The sequence below is a fragment of the Barbus barbus genome (assembly GCF_936440315.1).
Source record: "Barbus barbus genome assembly, chromosome: 38".
NCBI classification, from domain to species: domain Eukaryota; kingdom Metazoa; phylum Chordata; class Actinopteri; order Cypriniformes; family Cyprinidae; genus Barbus; species Barbus barbus.
The window spans coordinates 27,275,940-27,302,200 of NC_136716.1; the positions used below are offsets into that span (position 1 = coordinate 27,275,940).

Genomic DNA, 26,261 nt, shown 5'->3' on the forward strand with positions numbered 1-26,261 from the left:
ATTCGAAAATTGCGATTCGACTATGAAGATCCTTAGTCGGGGACACCCCTAATATATATATATATATATATACACACACACACATCAGGGTTATATATTATAGTTAATCAAATAAATGTTACTTTACGTCGTTTAGCAGATGCTTTTATCCAAAGCGACTTACAAATAAGAAAAAGTAACTAAAACTACAATTTAACGCTCTGTAAATACTCTATACACACCCATTTAAGAAAATACAGAAATTAAATGTTAACTGAAATATAAATATATAAACAAATAAATAAATATTGTGTGTGCATATATGTGCAAAATTTCTCATTTTAATTTGGTGTCCAAAAAAAAACTAAGAATAAAATCTGTATAGAGATACATGGCGAACTGTATGAATATATGGTGAAATTTACCCCTGCAGTGATTCTGACAATTGCATGAACTAATAACCCGAGAGAAAAAGGGAAATCCTATTTTTGTGTCAATTTGTAAAACGACAAACTGATAACACTTCAGTGAGAGTGAAGTGTCAGAAACATGTTCACACGCATGTTTGTGTGTCCGATCACACAGAACTCACTCCCGCAGGGTGAGGACACACCTGACACAAGAACTGATGCGACACACCTGACACTAAAGCTGCTGTTCAACCAGTATTTCTGCTATTCTGTCACTGCTATTAATATAAAGATAAATTCACCTTCGAGGAAGAGACATCACCAAACTGCTGTAACTCCATCACTTCATGTCAAAACAAAGTAGAAGTTTTTGAATATTTTCTGTATAGTTCAGTGTGGAGAGAGATAGTAATAAACATTCCCAACACACCCAGTCATGATTCAGACAATCACTCCAGAAATACCTTCAGACAGATTTCTACATATTCTGAATGTGTATCTATGCAAAAGTCATGGGCACAATGCTAGAATGTAAGGTTCATTTGCATATTCAGTTTAAATTTACGTAAAACACTTTTAACATTCAGTACGTTTTTTTTTTTTTTTTTCTGTGAAAGACAAAATTACAAGAGATTTCTATTTCAAATGAATGCTTTTTTTTTTTACTTTCTATTCATCTGTGATTGCTAAAAAATAAAATGCATCACAGTTTCCACAAAAATATTGTGCAGCACAACTGTGTTCAACATTATAATAATCAGAAATGTTTGTTGGGCAGTAAATCAGTATATTATTATGATTTCTGAAGATCATGTGACACTGAAGACTGGAGTAATGATGCTGAAAATACAGCTTTGATCACAGAAATAAATTAAGGTTTAACACATATTCACATAGAAAACTGCTAGTTTAAATTCTAATAATATTTCACAATTTTATAGCATTTTTGGTCAAATAAATGCAGAAAGAGAGACTTCAAAATCATAAAACATCTTGCAAACCCTTGACTGGTATGCTGTATAACACATCATATGGCAGCAGTACTGACCTGCTGGAAGTGGGCAGAGTTCCTCTGAGCTTCATGTCCATGGATGTATCAGCGAAATCAATCTCAAAGATCTCCAGAGCGGCGCTGGTGTTGAAGGACGCGTCCAGCTGCTGCGCTGCCGTCCCTGCAGATACACCGGTGAGCATCACCAGATCACTCAGCATATCCATACAACAACTACAAACTGACAGGTGACCACAGTTTACCTAAGGCCAGGTACGCGGGGTGCTTGGTCGCTGGACTCCATGCCTGTGTCGCCGTCCTAAGTATCTCCTTCACCCTCATCTTCCTCACAAATCCTGAAGAGACAAGAACATGATGAGATATCATTCATCTGCATTAACAACATCAGATCAGCCTAAAGAACATTTACACTTGCTAATACTAACACATTCCCACTATAGTCTGAAGAGAAATCAGGAAACAGCAGCATGTATGCGTGTCTCAGACAACAGTTATATATAGTATCAGATTCATTTATCATCCTCTTAAACTGTGTAATAAATGTCTTGTGGAGCCAATATTGAGCATGAATGTATGTTTATAATCACAGTTGTTTATTCCTGATCATCTGCTGTTAGCGTTAGCATTAACCTGCTGCTCACTGTCTGCGCTCCAAACACACGGATGAGATCGCGATCACACACAATCTAACATCACAACCTCGAGTTAACCCGAAAACCGTCCGATTACAGTAAGTGTTGTGTGTGTACTTACGGTTGTTTATGACTATTAGTCTCGTTTGTGTGTTGAAGAGAGTTTAGCGGCGCTCCTCGCGCGTCACTCATGGGAAATGTAGTCCAGTACGGCAGCCGGCGAGGTACAGTGTTTATTACTGCCAATCTGCTCGACGCGATTTATATTTCTACTAATGCCAACATCGCAACATTTAAATTCAATAAAGTCAACAGTGCCCATTTAAATTTTCATTTAACATTTAGGAGATTTTATCCCCAAATCAAAAGTGAAAACGCCAGGTACAGACAAATTATATTGATTATTGTTATTAACACTTAATACTGTTCTTAATAAATGCATTTTATTTAGAACTTTTAGTTCAAAGACTGACTACTGATATCCCATCTGATGTAAAAAGATAATAAAACTATTTAAAAATATATATATATATACATGCATACATATATATATAATCTGAAATAAATGCATGTAACTATCACGTATCTGAACAATGGACACTGCACTTACATGAAACAACAGATCTGTTTGTTTTTTTATTTTTTATATTATAATTAATAATTATGCTTCACGTAATGAAATGCTGATGACAGTCTCATTTGAATGAAAGGTAAGAAATGACAAACCCAACAGATGACATTTAATGTAACTTTATTAGAGAGACAGAAATATACACAAGTTATTAAACAGAGAGGTTTCTAGCATTAGATTTGGTAATGTTTGACAGGTTCTGGCTCTTTCTCAGAGTCTCCACCTCTCTCCAGATAAAGGTTGTTGTAAGGATACTGTTTAGGAGCCTGGAAACAGAAAGACACTGATGATGAGACTCATTCATAACATCTGTGGAAAACAATACTAAAACTGTCAAATCAAAATAGTAATCAAATATAATAGTATCTCTATAATGCTAAAATAATCCTGGTGCGCAATTAAGCCTGGAATACACGACGCGATTTTTGCAGCTAACAGCTAAGTTTCAGCTGCTAAAAGAATTTGCAATTTCATAGTTTGTTAGTGATGCAGAAATAACACACTTCCCTTTGAAATATTCTGTAAATTAACCATTTTTGTATTGTGCTGCTCATATAGCTCTCCCTTTACTCACCACAGGCTGGTAGCAAGGGAACATCTCACCCAAACCGAACATCAGCATCATGAAGCCCACGAACCCCAGCAGCTGGTTCCTCATCGTCCTCCACTCCACGGGGCTCGGAGACGTGTCAACCCTGTTCCTGATGTACATGTCAAAGTCCCAGTGCATCTAAATAAAACATCACAAAATATTCACTTCCTCTAGTAAAAAAAAAAAGTCTGAATCAGAAGAGAAACCTGCACGGATCAAGCACCACTTACAAACCAAAACAGCTCTAAACAAATACAGTGTGTGGGTTTTGATGTGAGAGACGACAGATGGACTCTTTCATTGGAGGAAATGTTATTATGGACTCATATTTGAGTTAAAAATGTCTTGATGGATTTGTTTCAGCTTTTGGCTTCACAAGATGTTAATTGATGGTGCTTTAAACATTATATTCCATGGCCTAGTTCTTTCAAAAAGCATGCAATGGAATTGAGGAGCTGCGTGTTTGTTTGTTTGTGTTTAATGCCATTCCAGCTTCTGTAGCTATTTTCATGGCGAGAAATATTATGGCTGAATTATATCATTTATTTTTGCTAAAAACTCCAAAACTGTTTTGGCTTGAAGAGCGGCATGAAACATGTGCATGCTGTCAAGTGTCAAAAAACTAAAAAATGGTTTTGTAAATGCATGTGTGCACTCGTGTGGATGATGCATCAAACAAAAACCAGGATCTCACCGGCTCTCCCCAGTTCCTCCTCAGATCAGGATGGTCCCACTGATACCAGGGGTCTCCCTCTTGCTGCGATCGCTCCGGAAGCATGGGGTAATCACCGTACCTGCGTAACAACAGAGCAAATGTATTTAAATACATCATCAGCCATGCATCTTCCTGGAAACAAAATACATTATTCATTCAAAGTGTGCAAAGAGACACTCACCCCATGCCGTCGTCAGGATGAGGTTTGTAATCGTCCAGCGTCATGTTGTATTTCTTGGCCGCTGCGGCCATCTCCTCTGGGCTTCTGGGGTACGGACCGGGCAGTGTGTCCTTCGAAGGACCAGATGCTAGAACACAACACACAAACACACATAACAGTGCTCCAGACTACCTCAGGCACACATGAACAAAACAGTATCATGTATAAACTTGTATTTTAGACAGCTAGTTTAACTACGTTAGGTAATTAAATCTATAATCTATAAAAACCCATCCTATAGTATATAATACACAATCAGGAGCACACAAGGCCAACAGAAATGCACATTTTGAAGAAACACACGTAGAAAAAAAACATAACACGGCATTTAATTTATTATGCGTTAAAACAAAACAGCAATTAATCCGAATGCAACGCAGTGAACAATTAATTGCATTTGTTTACAATCACGTCAAACACTATCACGGATTAGCTTAGCCTGTTAGCTCCGCAGCCTTGACATGAAGGTTATCATTTATTAGATACTAGAAAACACCGCTTTTATAGCATATATTCCCATACTACGAAGGAACAGATGTGTAAGACTGCACCTGCTCTTGTTCCGAGGATAATGTTTGAGATTCCCGGTGTTTTTCCTTTAGTAAGAGCTCGGGTCAGGAGACCCGCTCTGAGGGCCGCCATCGTGCCTCTCTGACACTCCGCAGCGCGCATGCGCGGACTGACGTCACCGATTCTGCGCAGAGGACACGCCCCGCTGTAGCAGAAAGCGACAGTGACTGCAAATTATTAAATAAATTTACACAGTAAGACATTGTTTTGTATAAATGTGAAGCCAAAAGGCTTTTAGAGTCACTATTATTATTACTATTGTACTCAACAAGACAACAACATAAGGCACATCCATCATAAATAATACGAATAATCAACATTAATAATAATTATTATTCTCACAACAATAATAGCAACAATGGAGCAAGAATCAATAGAAATACAAAGACACATCAAATAAAAATACATACACTTTATTTTGAGATAAAGAGGCAAAGAGTTTCAGACTTTCTATTTAGTTTTTTAAAGTAGGCTACTTAAAGCTCTGAAACATTTTCACAACCTCACAATTAAATATAATAAAGGAGGGCTTACATTTCTTTCCATTTGCATATTTATCCAACAATAAAACGTTGACAGCATCCGAAAAATGAGAATTTAAATCACACTTAAATTATATAAAGTTCTACAGTATTATCGTCATTCAATGTTACTCAATCTAAATGCATGTATATATTAAAAATATAATTATTAATTCGTTCGTTTGTTCGTTTTTCCAAGAGAATGAAAAAGAAAACAGTTGTTTTGTTTAATATAACATTTAATTTTGATTCTCTGTCAACGGTGTACTTTTTCAAGACATCCACACGATGGCAACATTGTTAGGATAACTATCATTTTTCTTTATTTATAACTTATAATTTTTCATTTTTATAACTATTAATTGTTTTTTATTTTTACTAATTTAATTATGCATTTTTTCAGGTCTAATTATGTTTAGCCACAACAATGACTTCAGTTTATTAGCTGCATGTCGTTTCGATTTTGTTTTTCATTGTGATTTTTTTAATTGAATGTTATGAAAGCTTCCAAACTTTATTTTGATATCATAAACTAAATACTAGACGTTCTCGCGACCCCCAGATTGTCAAATTGTAGGCCAGCCAGTCTCACAGAACTACATTTCCCATAATGCCCTTCTTGCCCGCCGCCGCCGAGTCACTAGCGCTCAACGGAGCATCTCGACTCTCGAGCGACGAGCAGAACGCGCAAATGAGGATTTCTGGCGTTTTCATTCGCGATAGGTGATGGTTGCACACCGAAGAGGGATCGTTCATTATGTCCCGAGCCGTGGAATATTTCCAGACGGTTGTTGTTTAAGTGAGGAATGTCAGCTGGTGTTTCTTCCATCGGGATTCACGCGCAAATTGCAGGAAGATGAAGAAGCAATTCAACCGAATGCGACAGCTGGCCAACCAGACCGTGGGCAGGTAAAACACCTTCATCTGTCGCTGATGAGGGACAAATAACGGCGATCAGTCGATGTGTCGTCAATATATGATCGGCTTTGCCTGATTTATTCACATATGCAAATGTAGAAAGGTGACGCTGAGAGTTAATGATAGACTCGGGCTGTTAGCGTGAGGTGCTGCTTGAGGAGATCTGATGCTGTTCTGGGGTTTAGTGATGCTGTGATGTTGTGATGCTGTGATAGAGACAGGCATCTGTGGACCGGTCCTGATGAGGGCCTCTAGAGCATCCTTCACCTGTCCTGACCCCAAACACACTCATACAAACATATATTAGCCACCAAACATCTATCTGTCATAACCATCATTGATATCAGTGTTTTGTTTACGTTTCAGAAGTGTAGAATAGCTTGAATCATTACACACACACACACACACACACATGACCCTGAACCACAAAACCAGTCATAAGTGTCAATGTGAAATTGCGATTTATACATAAATCATCTTTCCATTGATGTATGGTTTGTTATGATCGGACAATATTTAGCTGAGATACAACTATTAGAAAATCTGGAATCTGAGGGAGCAAAAAAATCTAAATATTGAGAAAATCTCCTTTAAAGTTGTTCAAATGAAGCTCTTAGCAATGCATATTACTAATCAAAAATGAAGTTTTAATATATTTACGGTAGGAAATTTACAAAATATCATCATGGAACATGATCTTAATATCCTAATGATTTTTGTCATAAAAGAGAAATGTATAATTTTGATCCATACAATGTATTGTTGTCTATTGCTACAAATATACCTGTGTTACTCATGACTGCTTTTGTGCTGCAGGGACACATATATACATATATGAATATATTTTTTATAGCTAATCTACATATCTTGCTATCAGTGTTATTTTAGAATAATATTTTATTATTTTAAAATTAATATTTTAAATTAGTTTGTTATTTATATATTAATTTTAGTAAAATTTTAGTAATTTTGTTGAATGCTCTTGCCATTTTATTATATATATTCGTATATTTTTCATTCATTTTATTTCAGTTTAATTTTAAATAGCTGAAATATTTTTTATATATTATTTCAATTAACATTTACTGTTTTCAGGTACACATGTATGTTTAAATATATATATATATATATATATAGTTTCAGTTTGAGTTATTTCAGTGCATCAGGACTAAAATAAAAAATGTTGCAAACTAGCTGAAATACTTTTTTGAAATATTAAATTATTAAATGTTTAAAAGTTTATTTAAAATTTATATATATTTTTAAGTTTTAAAACTATTGATTTCAATATTATTTAAATATTTAATACTTAAATATTTTATTTCAATAAATGTTTACTTTTTATTTCAAATAATGGATTTTTTTTTTTTGTATTATTATTTAAAATTTAGTTTCAGTTTTAGCTTTTATAACAACCCAGATTGCTATGTGTCTGTGTCTGATTACATATCCTGATTTTTCATCAGGATATGTAATTTTTCTCATTCATCTGCTCAGTTTGACCAAATAATTTGTCAGCTAATTTAAATGGTTGTTAGGCATGTCTTTGTATTTATTAAAGATTAGATGATGTTGCATTCCAGTGGTTTTATTATTTTATTGTAAATCCATGTGGCTTGGAAGGGACACTCTGTGTGGCTTGGTTACAGTAACATGATGTGAGGCTATTTTGTCATTAATGTGATGAATTGCAGGATATTCCCTGGAGATCAGTGACTAATGATTGAGACAAACATCCGGTTTAACGAAGGACAGGCGGAGATCACACCTTCATAGACGCTTACACTTAAAAGCATGCGATTACATTAAATAATAATGCAAGATTAATAGCCGTAAGCATTGTTTTTGAGTCTGTGGCCAAGTTGTTTTTAGTGGACTAATAAGGCTGATTTTTGACTCCAATGAAGCAAAATGTATGTTAATCATTGGCTGGTATTGAAGGCTTTTGAAACCATTAATCAGATTGCTGTGCATGATCACGGTTTGTTTCTTTGTCATTGGCAGTGAAAGTGTTATGCTAAAAACTCTATGGTTACATAACAGAAACCTGTTTAAATATTAATGGCGGCGTCATACGTCACGCTTCCCTGGTTGAGGGTTTCACACACAATGCATTAAACGCTGAAGCTGGACGTGTTATTGAATATAGAGGTTATTATCAGGGAACAATCAATCGTGCACATTTGATTACTTTTAGGCAATAATTGTCTCAAATATTTATCAAAACATTTATCATAATGTTAAATAAAGGTAGAATTACAGTAATTAATGATAATAATAAATAAAAACCATAATGTCCAGAGATGAAGCAAGAAAATCAGAGAAAGGAAAAATACACATAACAATTAATATACAAACTGGGCAATCATTAAAGCCTAACAAAGGTAGTGCATCAAGAAAAGGAGCCCAAATCAAAGTCTGAATATACAGACAGAATACAGTATTTTCTCAGGGGTACGATAAGATACAAGCTCATTAATCCAGTGTTTTTGCTCTGGGGGGGTTCTCAGATTTCCAGTTTAGTTTAAATATAAATTTTTGAGCTGCAGTGCTTGCAAGCAAAATAAAATAGCCTTCTTGATAGATCATGCGAAGTGAACTGATATCACCTAGTATCCATATTTTAGTATCACGATCAATATGATTCTTTCATAGTTCCGAAATGATAGCAATAACATGCTTCCAGAATGTCTCTAAGGCCGGACAAACAAACACTCATTTCTTTAGAATAACTTCAACGAAACGCAAGACCAGAAACACGAGTTAGAAAGTAAATAAAGTGGGTTTTTGTTTGCATTCTTCTCTCAAATGCACTGTAGGAGAGTAATAGCAGCGGCCATTAAAAATGCAAGTCATTGTGTTTAAAGCACCGCCGGATCGATGGGTTATAAATGTTATTGTGCTCTAATGCGTGTTGAATGATGGACGGGTAACAACTCCTTCAGACTCCACACTGAAACTGTACGAGGTCAGACTGAGCAAAATCCTCAATCGATCAAACACCCCATGAAATCAGATTGTTATAGCTTTTAGTTCATGTGATTACTTAATAAGAACATTTTAGGAGTACAGCTGCATATGTGCAGATATATGCATGACTTTCTCAAAAATATCAGAGACATTATCTTGTATTTCGGTGTGTAGTTTTTACTTCATTTTCTCATGAAGCACAAATGCTGGAGATGTTTTTGGCTAAATTAGATCAGATTAATTAGTGCTTTCAGAGGAGCTGAGACAGCAGTTCATTAAGGATTTATTTGAATCCAAACAGATCAGATGAACAGAGTCATTAGTCATGTTTAGATCATCCACAGCATATTTATCCTGAATAGTGCCTGTATTTACAATACAATACAATACAATACACTTTATTGTCCCCAATGGGGAAATTTGTCTTGGACCCTGGAGCCCGCATACACATACACTGATCAACATTACATTTCATGATTACATTAAAAACCACATTCCAAACTGCAGTAAGAAACATAACCAGCAAGGGTTACATAAATTACATATTTAAAAGTCTAATTGACATAGGTACAAAGGACTTCTTAAAACGAATATATCTGCACATAGGCAGCCTATATCGTCTGCCAGAAGGCAACAACTCATACTCAGGGTATAAACTTTTTTGCGCCGTTTAAAGGAACAGTTCAGCCAAAACTGAAAATGTGTGGAAAATGTGCTGCACCTTCAGGCCGTCCAAGATTAGGATGAGTTTGTTTCTTCATCAGGTTTGGAGAAATGTAGCATTGCATCAGTGTCTCAGCAATGGATGCTCTGCAGTGAATGGGTGCCGTCAGAATGAGAGTCTGATAAAAACATCACAATAATCCACACCACTCCAGTCCATCACTTAACATCTGGAGAAGACAAAAGCTGAAACACATCCAGCATTAAGACGTTTTATAACTGAAATATGATCCATAATAACGCTTCCTCCCGTGAAAAAGTGTTCTGGTCTGAATCAGGAGAGAAATCTGCACAAATCAAGCAGTGTTTTACAAGACAAAACAGCTCTAAACAAATATGTGGCTGGATTTTGATGTCAGAGACAACAGGAGATGCACTTTTTTCACTGGAGGAAGTGTTATTATGGATTATAGACTCGTATTTTAGTTAAAAGCATCTTAATGCTGGATTTGTTTCAGCTTTTGTCTTCTCAAGCCGTTAACTGATGGACTGGAGTGGTGTGGATTATTGTGATGTTTTTATCAGACTCTCATTCTGACGGCACCCATTCACTGCTGAGACATTCCTCCAAACCTGATGAAGAATCAAACTCATCCTAATCTTGGACGGCCTGAGGGTGAGCACATTTTCAGAAGTTTTTAGTTTTTTTGGTGACTGCTCCTTTAATGCACTAATGCATTGTTGAGTTTTGCTTAGCACATATTTGTGATTTATGTGACTCCGACAGTATTTAACATGTTTTACTGCTGTATTGCTGCAGCATGAGTGTGGTTTTAAATATGAATATTTAGTCGGTGTGCAGAAGAGCATAAAGGAGCTATTTCAGGCGTGTTTTAGGTTTATTTTTGCTTCTGTCTGACAGTATGTCATGGACACAGGAGGCTGTCTTCACTAACAGCACCGTGGGAGATGGGAGACAAACAAATAGTTTAAAATGTCAATGGGACGACAGTCAATTATACAGTTTAGCATCATTATACAGAAGTATTTGAGTATGGAACGACACCACTGACCAATCACAATCAAGTATTTGGTGAAAAATTGAATAAAAGCAATGTTTTTTGATCATCTGATGGTGTTTCTGGGCATTTGTGCTTCAAATCTAATTTTTATGGATTGTCTCTATGATCTGTTGACATTAATTTCAGGTCAAGCACTAAAAGTGTGTGCATGTTTGAGGAAAACACACATTTAATGCACAGTTTTAGGTATATTGTCAGTCATTTTTTGCTGTTATTTTGACTGTATAACCATTCTGTTGGGCTTCAGTCTGAATAATGAAGCTCTGTTCTCATAGCCAGAAATCCTGTGGTGTTTCTGACATGAGTTTGTGTTCAAGCCGAACATGAGCTGAATGTCCATTTATCTGCATTTGAGTCAACTTCAGATGCAACTGTTATATTGATCATATTTACATGCACGGACTTATCTTGATTAATATGACCTATATTTTGGTTTCAAGAAAGCAGACTATAATCGCTGGCATATGTCTGTGTTAATTGGAATTGTGCATTTATGCAAACACTGGATGTTCATATATATCTGCTTGTTAGAAATGATTACTTCAAATAAGAGCTATACAGGCAGAAATGTGATTTTGAGACAGTTTATTAAAACAAATGAACATAAATCAATATACAGACAAGGTTTTGGACATGCATGAGAGTTAATGAGATGAAATTGCTGTGCAGAATCACTACGAATGCATCTGAAGGAAGAGAAAGTGTGTGCAAACGATGAAGGTTATTATGCTGCTGATGATGTTTATGATTTGTGTGATCAGCGTTAGACAAACACAGCAGTGCCACATCTGACGTCTCTGGACTGGAGATTCGTCCAGTGTTTGCAGGAGTACATCTGTGCAGGGATTAGAGCATGCTGGGTAACAGAGAGAGAGCCGTAGGGAACTTGTGTCGACTGTCAAAACCAATTTACATGTAAAATCAAAATATTAGAGCTGCTTGATTATGGGAATTGGAATACATTTTTAAATAATAATTTAATTTTAAATAATTATTTCGGTCAGTATATAGAAATTATGTAACATAATAAGTTCCTTGAACTTGAAATACTATTCAGCTGAAAAACAAATAAAAAATATGTAAAAATTAAACCAATAAATAGAATATATATTTAGACATTTAGTAATTTAGCAGATATGTTTTTCCAACTTACAAATGAGGACAATAGAAGCAATCAAAATAAACAAAAGAGCCATTATTATATTATTATACGTTATTCATGTTATATGTGCAGCAGCAGTATTGCTTACATGCTCACAGCAGCATGCTGTGGATGTATTGGCAGTAGCAAGTCTCGGGTAGCAGCAGCAGCGTAGCGGATCTATTCTGCCTAAACCAAAATACATACAAGACCAAATACATTAACATTGTCATGTGCATTCCCATGCAAATCACTCCTAGAGTTGTCATGACAGATATATATATATACTGTATATTAGTGTTGTCAAAAGATTAATCGCATCCAAAATAAAAGGTTTTGTTTACATAATATATGTTTGTGTACTGTGTATATTTTTGTGTGTATAAATACACACACATTCATGTATATATTTCAGCAAATTTTTATTTTTATATATTAAATATATTTATTTATAATATACATTTTATGAATATAAATATAGACATGTAAATGCATTCAAATATTTTCAAAATATATACTGTATGTGTGTGTATTTATATACATAATAAATATACACAGAGCATACACATATATTATACAAACAAAAACTTTTATTTTGAATGCGATTAATCATTTGACAGCATGACAGCACTAATATATATAAACATATATATATATATATATATACATACATACATACAGTCATGGCCAAAAATATCGGCACCCTTGGTAAATATGACCAAAGAAGGCTGTGAAAATTAATCTGCATTGTTAATCCTTTTGATCTTTTATTTTAAAAATTCACAAAAATCTAACCTTTCATTGGATAATAAGAATTTAAAATAGGGGGAAATATCATTATGAAATAAATGTTTTTCTCTGATACACATTGGCCACAATTAACGGCACCCTTTTATTCAATATCTTTTGAAGCCTCCATTTGTCAGTTTAACAGCTCTGAATATTCTCCTATAATGCCTGATGAGGTTAGAGAACACCTGACAAGAGATCAGAGACCATTCCTTCATCCAGAATCACTCCAGACCCTTCAGATTCACAGCTTCTTCTCTTCAGTTCACCTCATTCATTTTCTACAGGGTTCAGGTCAGAGGACTGCAATGGCCAGCAGAAGCTTGGTTTTGTGCTCAGTGACCCATTGTTGTGTTGTTTTTGAGGTTTGTGTTTGGATTATTGTCCGGTTGGAAGATCCAAACATGGCCCATTATAAGATTTCTAATAGAATCAGTCACTTATTGATTTTTTATCTGTTGGTATTTGATAGAATCCATGATGCCATGTGTCTGAACAAGATGTCCAGGACCTCCAGCAGAAATATAGGCCCACAACATTAAAAATACAGCAGTATATTTCATTGTACACATGGGGTACTTTTTATCCCTGTGTTCACCAAACCCATCTTGAGTGTTTGCTGCTAAAAAGCTCATTTTTTAGTTTCATCTGACCATAGAAGCCAGTCCCATTTGAAGTTCCAGTCCTGTCTGATAACTGAATATGCTGGAGTACTATACTTCAGTATACTCTATACAGTATACAGAGTACTGATATACTTCAGAGATATTTTACTCATAAGAATTTCTAGGGGTGCCAATAATTGTGTCCAACGTGTATTTGAGAAAAACATTTATTGCATAATATTATTTCCCCCCATTTCTTCATTTATTTATCTCATTTTACTTTTATGTTATATTTGAGGTTCAAGGAAAATTCATTGTTAAAAACATTTAAAAGTTTTTTTTTTTTTTTTTTTAAGTTCAATAAATGCATGAGGTCTCCAGTTAATGAGCAGTCATGTCAAATTATGATCAAAATTGACCAAAATGATTGTGATGTTATGATTGAGCAGTTCTGGAGTGAAATCACCAATGCAATACCTCAAGATGCACGAATAACAGTTAAATAAGTGTGCAGACTACTGATAATAAATCTGCAGCTTAATCATCAAACAAACTCTGAGTATCAAACCCAACAGCCTGAATCACTGAGCAGTGTGTATCTGAGAGGAAGGTCTGGATGAGACTCTCATAACGTCTCCTGCCGCGCCGAGTTAGAGATGTTAGAGACCGTTAGAGATGAATCCAGCAGCCGGAGGGGAAAACACGACTCCAGAGAGACGATCACTCACTGATGATATTAAAGGGCATGTGGAGGAGCACCGATATTACTGTGCAGGACAGAAAATGAGACTTTAATGAGCTTCACTTCAACACAACTCATTAGTTATTTGACACCGACGCACAGTAGTGTGTGTGTGTGTGTGTGGTCCAGGTTTGCTATAGACTTGGTTGGAAAAGGAACTTATATTACCAACAGCTTGCAAAATAAATGCAGGGAATGTAATGGATTATAAAAAATGGGTTAGAATGCCCCCCCTTGGCGCCGGCTCTGGTCGTTGGCATGAATTGTACTCGTGATGGCGCGCTCTTGGAGCGAGTGAAAACCACGACGCTCTGACTTTTAAAAAATCTGCTCTTCGCTCCATTCAAAATCACACCTAACCACACATAGGATTCCTCTATATTTAGAATTTAGTGTTGATAACTATGTTTAATTTCTGTATATTTCCTGTATATTGTAGCTAAATATGACATTTATTATAATGGGTTCATGTGAAGATTGTTTTAAGTTCACTTAAATTAGTTATGTTTTAAAGTCTAATAAATGTTCAAATTGATAGCTCTCAATTATACTGTAATGTTGGCTATAGTCATTGGTTAAATATTAGGAAAAAAATAATTTCCTAGAGTCATGCCATTATACAAATATTAAAATCTAGCCTTTATTTTGTTTCTACATTAATTTGCAGATTGAATGTGAAATTATTGCAATTTAAAAGTATATTTAAAAACTAAATTTTTTGGTGGGATTAATATTTACAAACACTCCTTACCCCAAAAGACCACGCCCCTATCTTGATTGCTCCACCCCCAAGTTCATAAACATGCCATGCAATAGGCTCCTCCCCCATCATGAGTGATTGGCTACAAATGTGTTTTGGCGCTCGGTCTGATCCACTTTCAACAGCGCTTCTCATAAATCCCTTACTGCACCTTTAAATAGATTTTTATGAATTTATTATTAAATAAATTTGCTGACTGCTAATGCTAGTGCTGTTTGCTTTCTGACCCCAGACTTTTTCAGAGTACACACTGGCTCTGCTCCAAAACCTCTTGAGCTGCCCTACATAGGCAGCTCCCTGCTAAGGCCGGATCATAACTGAAATAGAACCTCGTAAGTGACTGATTTGGGACGCTCTGCACTGACAGCAACTCCATGCAACTCTCTATTGATTTCAATAGTTTGCAACTTAATGCAATACTCTAGCAACCATAAAAATTCACAGAACCCACATTTTTAGTTAAACTAGACGATTTTATGAATGATTATAAATATATTCGTAGCTCAGACAGAGAAGAGACCTTTTTATTATCAGGATGCATTAATGTATTCAGTAATTATTAAGTTATAGGATTTTATTCAGTTATACAGTAAATTCATTAATTCATAAAAATCTATTTCAGCAATGTCTTCAATGAATGTGTTTTTAATTTCTGAATTTCCGAAAATATTTTTTTAAATGCATTTTCACACTATTTACTTTTCTATATATATATATATATATATATTTTTTTTTTTTTACATTTCTGAAAATAATTTTAGGTATGTTTTCTGATTATATATATATTTTTTATCTTTTTAAGAAAATATATTGATTACATTTCAAGTAACTTGGTTTCATAAAAGTTTATTTTTTATTTTTTATAATCATAGTTTTAATGATCGATTTCTTGAAAACATCAGATAATTTGATTGTTTTGGACCTTTTTATGACATTGAAGGTTAGCTTCTCTGTCTTTGTGCATTACTTTGGATGGATTTTTTTCACTGGGCTAATTGCAATGCATTCTGGGATTGCTTTCTCGGACACATGTAATGCTGATCCATGACAGGAACCCTATGATTAAAATGCTTCATATGATTATTTGTTCCAGTATAATATCACAGATCTTGTTGTAGTGGTGCTCTGTTGATGGATTTGTCGTGCAGCTGGTCTGAAGGCAGATCCTGTGAAAACAGTGCAGGTGTGTTTGTGAAAGAGCAGGTGATCACGCGTCCCCTGAGAGAACAAGTGTGAGTCTGACAGGTAACGTGAGTGTGAGAATCCGGTTTAAGTCGCCCAGAGCTTTATTTAGCCGTCGAACTCGCACTGAACCCGTCGACACACACAAACTCCAGCAGCCTTTGAGCTGTTCATCCAGAACAAACGCAAGCGCTCTCGCTCCTCTCTGTTCTTCTGACATCTACATCAGAGCAGGAGTCGCTCTCAGTCGTGTTGTTCTCAGTTTCACTCACAGAGTCAGAGAGTGTTCAAGAGTTCAGTTGCGCAACAAACTGATCTCAGACAGAGAGAAGAGAGAGAGCTTTTTATTGGCAAGGTGTGGTCATTTGTTTAATAATATTCAGTTATACTATTTTATTCATTATAAAATTAATTTATAAATGAATGAATGAAAATGCATTTCATTCAATCAGCTTCTTTTATGATGAATTTTCAATTTTTGAATAAAAAAAAATATATATATTTTTAGAATAATGTTTTAATTTCTTAAAATCTTTTTTTCCAGATATATTCAGACATTTTTTACATTTACATTTAATCATTTAGCAGACGCTTTTATCCAAAGCAATTTTCAGACTTTCAGATTATTTTTATTAATAGATTATATTTATAGTAACGTGGCACAATTTGTTATCAATATGTGTGAAATAATTTCAGTTTTTTATGATTTGTTTTATGATTATCTAAGGTATCCTTATTGTGATTGATTTCTTGAAAATAGCAGATAAATTGTCCTAATTATTTGAGCTTTTTATGACATGGAAGGTTAGTTTTGGTTAGACATGAAAAAAAAACTTTTCAAGTGACGTTTTTATGATTTTTATGAAAAAAAAGTTGTATTTTTTTATGAACTTGATTATCTCAGACATCCTTGTTTGACTATTTTAGTTACATTAATGTTTGATTTATTGAAAAATATCAGACAATTTGACCTCAGTTTTGACCTTTTTAAGACACTAAAGGTTAGTTTAGGTCACTAAATTTCATATTTTTTCAAGGTGTGAATAATATATTACATTTTACCTGGTGATGATTTATTTATTTTTTATTTTATTTTATAATTATTATTGTGAGATTAAATCAAAACTTTTGCTGAAATTTGTACAATATTGTATTAAAACACTATATTTCAATAAGCTTTTTTTATGATTTTCATGAAAAACATTAGTTTTTTATTGAAGTTTAAAAAAAAAAATCATCTCAGACATCCTTATCTACTATTTTAATGACCAATTTTTTAAGAAATGTCAGATAATTTGACCTTTTTATGATGTGGAAGATTAGGTTGTTTATTTAGATTATTATGATTAGTTTGTGATTTTTCAATGTAATCTCTCAAAGCGTCTCATTCATAAGCTGTCATGATAAAACCATAAACATCCGGTTTGTTTATATGTGCCGCTGAGCATCTGGAATGTGATTCTGGTCTCTGAGGAGCCGTTAGATGAGTCTGTGACACCCATCATCCATCCATCCGTGTCTCTGTGAGCGTAAAGCAATATTTCCTCTGCTTATGACTGCAGTGAGCTGTAACTGAGAGCTCTGACCCAGTTTGTGAAGTGAGTTTCTCTGCTAATCTGATTTTGAGTCCTCCAGACTCGTCCTCTCCTCCCTGTCCTGAAGGCTCTCCTTACTGAACTCCAGTCAGACTCAGACTGAAGATCGAATCGAGTGTAGAAACTCTGAATCCGTGTTTAAAGGCCTCTGCTGTTTGTACCGAATCATCTGTTTTGAGTGTATGACAGATATCTGTGTGTGTGTGTGTGTGTGTGTGTGAGTGTATGAGTCTGTGTGTGGTTGTGTGTGTGTGTGTGTGTGTGTGTGTGTGTGACTCCCTTTCATTCGCTCACAGCATGGCATGTTGAACTCCAGCAGGAGAACATGTGCGTCCGTTCCGCTCCACAGACACAAACACACACTACACACACCAATGATGGAGAGAAACACACACTAATGGGAGCCTGCCATATGTCCACACACACACACACACACACTCACACGCACACACACACTCACACTAACGCACACACACACACACACTCACACTCACTCGCACGCACACACACTCACACTCACTCGCACGCACACACACACACACACACACACACACACGCACACACACACTCTCACACTCACTCACATTCACGCACGCATGCACTAAATAACTAAAACTTCAACTAAATTTAACATTCTATGTAATTCTATGTAATTCTATTTAATTCTATGTAATTAAAATATGAATGAAAATTATAATAGTGTTTCAATGCTACTAAAATAACCCTGATACAGCGTCATTTACTCACATCATATTGTTCTTTTTCCCTGAATATTTTGACATCCGTAGGGCGTTTTCCCAAATTTTGCATCCACTTTTCTCCATTTAAATTTTTCTCCATTCAATTTCATGAATTTTTATTTATCAAAAAGGATGTCTAATCAGTTAAATTCATAAGTAATTGATTTGTTTTATAATTCAGAATCAGAAAGAGCTTTATTACCAAGTATGTTTGCGCACACAAGGATATAAAAATCCTTAAATAATGTAATATAAAATATAAAAAAGTGTATAAAAGAATAAAAATAGTGCTCTTTTTTAGCAATTCTGTTTTTCTTAAATATTCTGTTTTATTTTTGACAATTTATTAACAATAAAAAAATCATTAATTTTATCTATCTATAATAAGTCTTTATATGAATATGATTCTTGAATATGTATTTTTTTAAGTCTCAGATGTCTCATTAAATGATGTGTGAACATTGAGCTATAAATATCTCTCTGTTTTACCCGTGTGTGTGTGTGTGTGAGTGTGTGTGTGTGCGTGAGTGTGTGTGTGTGTGTGTGAGTGTGTGTGCGTGCGTGTGTGTGTGTGTGTGTGTGTGTGTGTGTGTGAAAACAAGCTTTTAAATCACACAGAATGAGTGTTGTGAGAATGTAAAAATGCCTGTAGTTTTGTGTGAGGGGTAGGTTTAGGGTAAAAGGATAGAAAATACAGTAGAAAAACCATTACGCCTGGAGAGTCCCTGTAAACAGTGTCTCAGGGGAAAGGGTGTGTGTGTGTGTGTGTGTGTGTCTCAGGGGAATGGGTGTGTGTGTGTGTGTGTGTGTGTGTGTGTGTCTCAGGGGAATGGGTGTGTGTGTGTTCTCTGTGCTCAGATGATGCTGTAATGTGACGCGTGGTGTGAATCAGTGCTGCGTGTGACTGACTTCATGAGAATTATAGAGACTCGTCTCCTCTATAGTGTTATTCTGTGTGTTGTGTGTTTTTCAGTCTGAATCAGAGACATTGAGAGACGATTCTGACTGTGTTTGTGTGATAATGAGAACCACACCTGCCTTTCATGAGCGCTCACTGTGGGAACACACACACACACACACACACACACACACACAGGTGAGCTTCAGCTTTAATCAGATGACACGCATAAGAAGCGACTTCACATAATTGAGTGTCAAACACAGAGATCAGTGTGGACTGATGGGAAAGCGCTGGTTAATGGTTGTTTGACGTGAAGCTCGTCTGATCGGGTTTGTTTGTTTGCTCCACCCAAAGACAAACTCACATCTGCAGAGGAATATGCCGCCTTGGAAAGTCTGATTTTATAACTGCATACTCAGAAATATTCAATAGACATGATTCCCACAGTCGTGAAAAAACTGGAAATATCAATGACTTTAAAAACCTTGATTAATGCTCAACTAACTTTTAAACATTTTTTATTCATTTGTCTTCAGCATCTTGAAAAGTGCATGACTTTTTGCACTTTTTTTTGCCTAATTTTCCAACAAGGTATACACTTGAGAAGCAACACTGCATGCAAAATTAAGATTTATCATCATAGCTTGTTTTTAATATTTAGTTTACTTGTTTATACTTCAAACATGGCAAGATCTTCCAGCGCAGAGAGAAAATACACTCATACACTGGAGCACTAAACCAGTCATAAAAGTCAATTTTGTGAAATTGAGATTTATACATCATCTGAAAGCTGAATAAATCATATTTCCATTGATGTATGGTTTGTTATGATCGGACAATATTTGTCTGAGATACAACTATTAGAAAATCTGGAATCTGAGGGAGCAAAAAAATCTAAATATTGAGAAAATCTCCTTTAAAGTTGTTCAAATGAAGTTCTTAGCAATGCATATTACTGATCAAAAATTAAGTTTTGATATATTTACGGTAGGAAATTTACTAAATATCTTCATGGAACATGATCTTAATATCCTAATGATTTTTGACATAAAAGAAAAATGGATAATTTTGAATAATTTTATTGGCTATGGCTATAAATATATCCCAGTGACTTAAGACTGCTTTTGTGGTCCAGGGTCACATATTAAAGACAATCTATGAAAACAAGTCTCAGACAGAGAGGAGAGCTGGTGCATGCTGGGATACACACCGATGTTGACCTACAGCTGACCTTGTTATCATTTGAGATACAAACAAATAATAAAGATCATCATGAATGAAAGCACATGTAGATGAGGTTACTCTCGTAGAGGCCATAACGTTTGGCTGATCATGAACATAATCCACTTTTATGATCTTTCAACCATAAAAATATTCCATGGACGCTCAAAACAAACAAGACTAGCAACCAAACCGAGGGGATAATCGATGCTGTGATGCTGGAGTTTGTTCTTCTGCTGGACGATTATCAACAGAAAGAGTTATTTACCGTGTTTTACAGCATCCAGATTATGCTACACAAGTTTCAGCTCAGTGTTTTGTAGGATCTTTGATGCACTGATGGATTTGATCAGTGTTTATCATTAAGTACATCCACCGGAGCGCTGCCATGAATGAATGAATTTCCATAACTTTTCTGGAAAATCATTTAAAAAAGAGATTATATTCCCAAACAGACATTTCTATAGTAATTTTATATTTATACACCGTATAGACACACATACGGTATGTATTTTGAAAATATTTACATGTCTATATTTATATTGATATAATTTATAAACAAATATATTTAATATATGAACATAATATTTTTCTGAAATATATACATGCATGTGTGTGTATTTATATATACATAATAAATATACACAGCACACATACATATATAATGTAAACAAAACCTTTTATTTTGGATGCGATTAATCGCTATTATTTGTTTGACAGCACTAATATTTAGATAACTGGAAAATAAGACATGCTGCTATATATGTGTGTGTGTGAGAGAATGTGTGTGTCAGGGATTCAGATCTTACAGAGTTCCTTAAGGCTGCCTGGATTACTGATTCTGTGTGTGTGTCTGCTGCAGTGTTTTTTATTGTATGTTTGAGGAACCAGTCTTTCTGGTCGCTAAAGTGAACACACAGTTGTTTGTTTTGTATCAAACAGGTTAAAGGATCCTGACACACTTTAAGCTCACACACAGAGATCTGTACAGTCAGAGTATCATGACTGTAGTCTGCTGATACTTCAGGATGTGTGTGTACTAGTCGTGTGATATACTAGCATGTGTGTATGTACAAAAACGAGCATCTAGTTTCGTCTCGTCTGCTGTCAGTGACATTCAAGAACATCCACAATCAGAAAAACAACACAGGTCTTTGATGCATCCCATTAAGATAGATAATGTGTGTGTGTGTGTGTGTGAGTGTGTGTGTGTGTGTGTGTGTGTGTGTGTGTGTGTGTGTGTGTGTGAGTGTGTGTGTGTGAGTGAGTGAGTGAGTGTGTGTGTGTGTGTGTGTGTGTGTGTGTGTGTGTGAGTGAGTGAGTGAGTGTGTGTGTGTGTGTGTGTGTGTGTGTGTGTGTGTGTGTGTGTGTGTGCGTGTGAGTGTGTGTGTGTGTGTGTGTGTGTGTGTGTGTGTGAGTGTGTGTGTGTGTGTGTGCGTGTGTGTGTGCACCTGGTATTCATCACGTCCTGGGGACCAAATGTCCCCACAAGGATAGTAATACCAGTAAATCTTAATCTTGTGGGGACATTTTTTGGTCCCCATGAGGAAACAAGCTTATAAATCATACAGCATAAAGTTTTTTGAAAATCTAAAAATGCAGAATGTTTCCTGTGAGGGCTAAGTTTAGGTGTAGGTTTGGTGTAGGGCAATAGCACATACAGATTGTACAGTATAAAAACCATTAAGCCTATGGGATGTCCCCATAAAACATGGAAACCCAACATGTGTGAGTGTGTGTGTGTGAGTGTGTGAGTGTGTGTGTGTGTGTGTGTGTGTGTGTGTGTGTGTGTGTGTGAGTGTGTGTGTGTGTGTGTGTGTGATCACACTCTCTGGACCAAAACAGATTAAAAACACTTAACTACCTGAGCAGCGGCCTAGATGATTCTTTAAAATCAGTTTTTAGATATTAAAGGACAAATTTCTATTAGATTTTAGGTACTGATTGTTGGAAATGATTTAAACATATATGTACAGTGTCGTTCAAAAGTTTGGTATCAGTAATAATTTTTATATTTTTTAAAGTCTCTTATGCTCACCAAGGCTGCATTTATCTGCTCAAAAATTCAGAAAAAACTGTAAAATTGTCAAATATTACTCCAGTCTTCAGTGTCACATGATCTTCAGAAATCATTCTAATATACTGATTTATTATTACTTTTGGAAACAGTTTTGCTGCTTAATATATATTTTTTGAAGCTCACAGATGAACAGAAAGCTCAAATGAACATTATTTTTACAAAATAGAAATCTTTTCCAACAGTAGAAGTCTTTACTATCACGTTTTATCAATGTAACACATCCTTGCTGAATAAAAGTATTAATATCTTTAAAAATAAAGAAAGAAATTTACTGAGCTCAAACTTTTTAAAGGTAGTGTATATTGTTACAAAATACTGATTGTTGCAATTTAAACATAATATATAATCATTTTTGTTATTCTTGGTCTACATCACTAGCTGCTCTCACTCAGGTCCTGTAGAACTTCATGTTTCTCCTCTGATTGTCAGTGTGAGCTGCTTACTGTATGTTAATATTTTTAATTGCTGTTCTTCACTTTATTTGTTCATTGATTCTTTCCTTCATTGTCACTCAGTGAACATCAGTGCGCCACCTACAGGATCAATAATGAACACGATTAGTGTGATTTCAGTGAGGACCCAAAAACTGTACTAAAGTAAAAGTACTTCTAGAAATATTTACTCAAGTAAAAGTAATAGTCTGAATAGTTACTTGAGTAAGAGTAAAAAAGTATTGGATAAAAAAACTACTCAAGTAGTTAGTTACTAGTTACTTTGGAGCATATAGTCTATTTTTATTTAGTTATATAGATAAATTTATGTAATGTGTCTGTCTATCTATCTATCTATCTATCTATCTATCTATCTATCTATCTATCTATCTATCTATATATATATATATATGTATATTTATACACTCAGCGGCCACTTTATCAGGTACACCTGTTCAATTGCTTGGTAACACAAATTGCTAATCAGCCAATCACATGACAGCAACTCAATGCATTTAGGCATCTAGATGTGGTGAAGGCGACTTGCTGAAGTTCAAACCGAGCATCAGAACGGGGAAGAAAGGGGATTTAAGTGACTTTGAACGTGGAATGGTTGTTAGTGCCAGACGGGCTGGTCTGAGTATTTCAAAAACTGCTGATCTACTGGGATTTTCACGCACAACCATCTCTAGGGTTTACAGAGAGTGGTCTGAGAAAGAGAAAATATCCAGTGAGCAGCAGTTGTGTGACGAAAATGCCTTGTTGATGTCAGAGGTCAGAGGAGAATGGGCAGACTGGTTAGAGAGGATAGAAAGGCAACAATAACTCAAATAACCTGGTGGTGGTGGTGTAATGGTGTGGGGGATATTTTCTTGGCACACTTTAGTACCAATTGAGCATTTCCTTCAGAAATCATTCCAGTATGTTGATTTATTATCAGTGCTGCTCTTTTTAGCTTTCTATTCATCAAAGAATCCTGGACAAAATGGCACAGGTTCCAAAAAATATTAAACAGCAAAACTGTTTCCAACACTGGTAATAAATCAATATATTAGAATGATTTCAGAAGGATCATATGACTCTGGAGTAACAGCTGATGAAAATTCTGATTTGCATCACTGAATTAAATTATATTTAAAAGTATATTAATTATGTATTATAGCCTATATGTATATAACCTCTGATATGGAGAAGAGTGAAAACTCCTCACATGACCGCTACAGAACATCTGAACATAACGAAACACATGCACATTGACGGATCTTCTTCTGTCTGTTCCGCAGAATGTAAACAAATGTAGCATATATTTCTGCAAGCGTAAATATTGTGAAAATATCAATATTAATTGTGTCTAGGCAAAGGCATTCCTCCTGGAACAGGTCGTGTGCCACTGCGCTCAACGCTCTTGATGTTCTTAAACTCTGTTACAACTTCAGATTCAGAGACTCAGCGCTTGCGGCAGGGAACTGAACGAATCATTCAAACTGATTCACTGGTTTGATCAAGCCTTTGAACAGAATTGACTCAAAAGAATGAATCATTCACGAATGGGCATCGCCAAGTAGACGGCACGTTTGGAATAAAGTGAAGCATTTTTAACTTGCATTGCATTAAGATACAGTAACGAGAGGAGCGTCGCCCACAGTAACGAAGTAAAAGTACTGTTTTTTCACTAAAAATGTACTTGAGTAAGAGTAAAAGTACCCATTTTTAAATATACTCTAAAAGTATTAGTTACTCAAAAAATGTACTCAAGTATATGTAACTCGTTACTGGTGAGGACCTCTGTGGGCCAATCACAAACACACACAAATAAAACCTTCGAGGTCATCTGTGAATCCTGAAAATAATGTGTCACGGTTTCCACAAAAATATTGTGCAGCACAGGTGTTTTCAACATTATAATAATAATCAGAAATGTTTGTTGAGCAGTAAATCAGTATATTATTATGATTTCTGAAGATCATGTGACACTGAAGACTGCAGTAATGATGCTGAAAATACAGCTGCGCATCACAGAAATAAATTACAGTTTAACACATATTCACATAGAAAACAGCTGATTTTAAATTATTATAATATTTCATATTTTTTACTGTATTTTTGATCAAATAAATGCAGCTTTTGTGAGCAGAATGACTTATTTCAGAAGCATTAAAGATGTGCTGGTGTGGGTATCTGAGTGAGGATCAGTGTGTGTTCGTGTGTGTGTGTGTGTGTGTGTGTGTGTGTGTGTGTGTGTGAGATTGCTGTCGTTCCTGTCGGTCTGGTCTCATTCCTCACCTGTCGATCTCCTCCGTCCTCTCGACCGTCTGTCTGTTCTCATCATGGCTCTGTGGAAGAGAAAGCTGCAGATCTCCACCAGACGTAAGAGGAAAGCTCTTCCTGAGTAAGAAGCTGATTTTACTGATTGATTTCTGTGGCTCCATTCATTAGATGCTGATTCTCGTGAGGCCGTGAGTGTTTTCTGTGTCAGACACAGTCTGTGTTTAATATCTGTGTGTGTGTGTGTGTGTGTGTGTTGAGTTGTTAGGATCAGGATGCTTGTTGCTGTTTTTTATTACAATAAAACTTTTTAATTCATTATTTTTTATTCTCTATTAATGCTGTTTTTTGGTTTTGGGTTTAAGTATGGTCTGCACTTGTTTTCTTGAGATTCATCTGAAAAGGAAGCAAAGACAGATGTTTATGGTAGTGTTAATTTAACATAAAGGATTCTGTGTCTTGTCCTGCTAATGGACATAAAAATAAATAGATAAATAAATAAATCAGCATCAGTTATAGGCAATACAAAAAAATAAACAAATTAAAATGTTAAAATTGTAGTTCTATTTATCGCAGTTGTGTATCTAATCTTTCAGCTGCTTGCTCTTTCTCTGTGTGTAAATACATTGGTTTGCCGGCCGCTGGAGGGGAACGTGCATCACACGCGTGTTGAGTCCCAGCATGTGTCACACGCTAACCAATGATCACTGTCTCTACAGGGCAGAGAAGACAGAAGTGCTGAGTGAAGATCTGCTGCAGGTCAGTGTGTGTGTGTGTGTGTGTGTGTGTGTGAGTGTTAGAGAGTGTGTGTGTGTGTGTGTGTGTTGGTAACTGTGTGTTTGTGTGAGTGTGAGTGTGTGTGTGTGACTGCGTGTGTGTGAGTGTTAGAGAGTG

General features: G+C 35.5%; 3 protein-coding genes across 5 annotated transcripts in view; 1 reads left to right on the forward strand and 2 right to left on the reverse strand.

Annotated features, from left to right (window-relative positions):
- Positions 1 to 2,242, reverse strand: part of LOC306858071 (protein transport protein Sec31A-like) — a 28,864-nt gene extending 26,622 nt beyond the window's left edge. For 2 of the 3 annotated variants that reach the window (XM_079398452.1, XM_079398451.1), the window contains exons 1-3: positions 2,155 to 2,239; positions 1,644 to 1,736; positions 1,438 to 1,561 (exon numbers count right to left, since the gene is read on the reverse strand). In XM_079398452.1, the coding sequence (XP_079254578.1) occupies positions 1,438 to 1,561; positions 1,644 to 1,722 (203 nt within the window). In that variant the 5' untranslated portion in view covers positions 1,723 to 1,736; positions 2,155 to 2,239. Of the gene's footprint in view, positions 1 to 1,437; positions 1,562 to 1,643; positions 1,737 to 2,154 lie in introns of all 3 variants that reach the window. The other variant, XM_079398453.1, reaches the window with a different exon arrangement.
- Positions 2,243 to 2,767: 525 nt separating this feature from the next.
- Positions 2,768 to 4,883, reverse strand: LOC306858072 (NADH dehydrogenase [ubiquinone] 1 beta subcomplex subunit 8, mitochondrial-like). Its single transcript, XM_079398454.1, has 5 exons — positions 4,743 to 4,883; positions 4,153 to 4,279; positions 3,951 to 4,050; positions 3,239 to 3,394; positions 2,768 to 2,930 (listed from the first exon to the last, which is right to left on the reverse strand). Exons 1-5 carry the CDS (start codon positions 4,861 to 4,863, stop codon positions 2,838 to 2,840), a joined length of 597 nt encoding a protein of 198 aa, XP_079254580.1. The 5' UTR covers positions 4,864 to 4,883; the 3' UTR covers positions 2,768 to 2,837.
- Positions 4,884 to 5,916: 1,033 nt separating this feature from the next.
- The window catches only part of LOC306858006 (rho GTPase-activating protein 44-like), a 44,847-nt gene continuing 24,502 nt past the window's right edge, over positions 5,917 to 26,261 (forward strand). The window contains exons 1-2 of the mRNA XM_079398342.1: positions 5,917 to 6,191; positions 26,087 to 26,126. Of these exons, the coding sequence (XP_079254468.1) occupies positions 6,139 to 6,191; positions 26,087 to 26,126 (93 nt within the window). The 5' untranslated portion in view covers positions 5,917 to 6,138. The remainder of the gene's footprint in view (positions 6,192 to 26,086; positions 26,127 to 26,261) is intronic.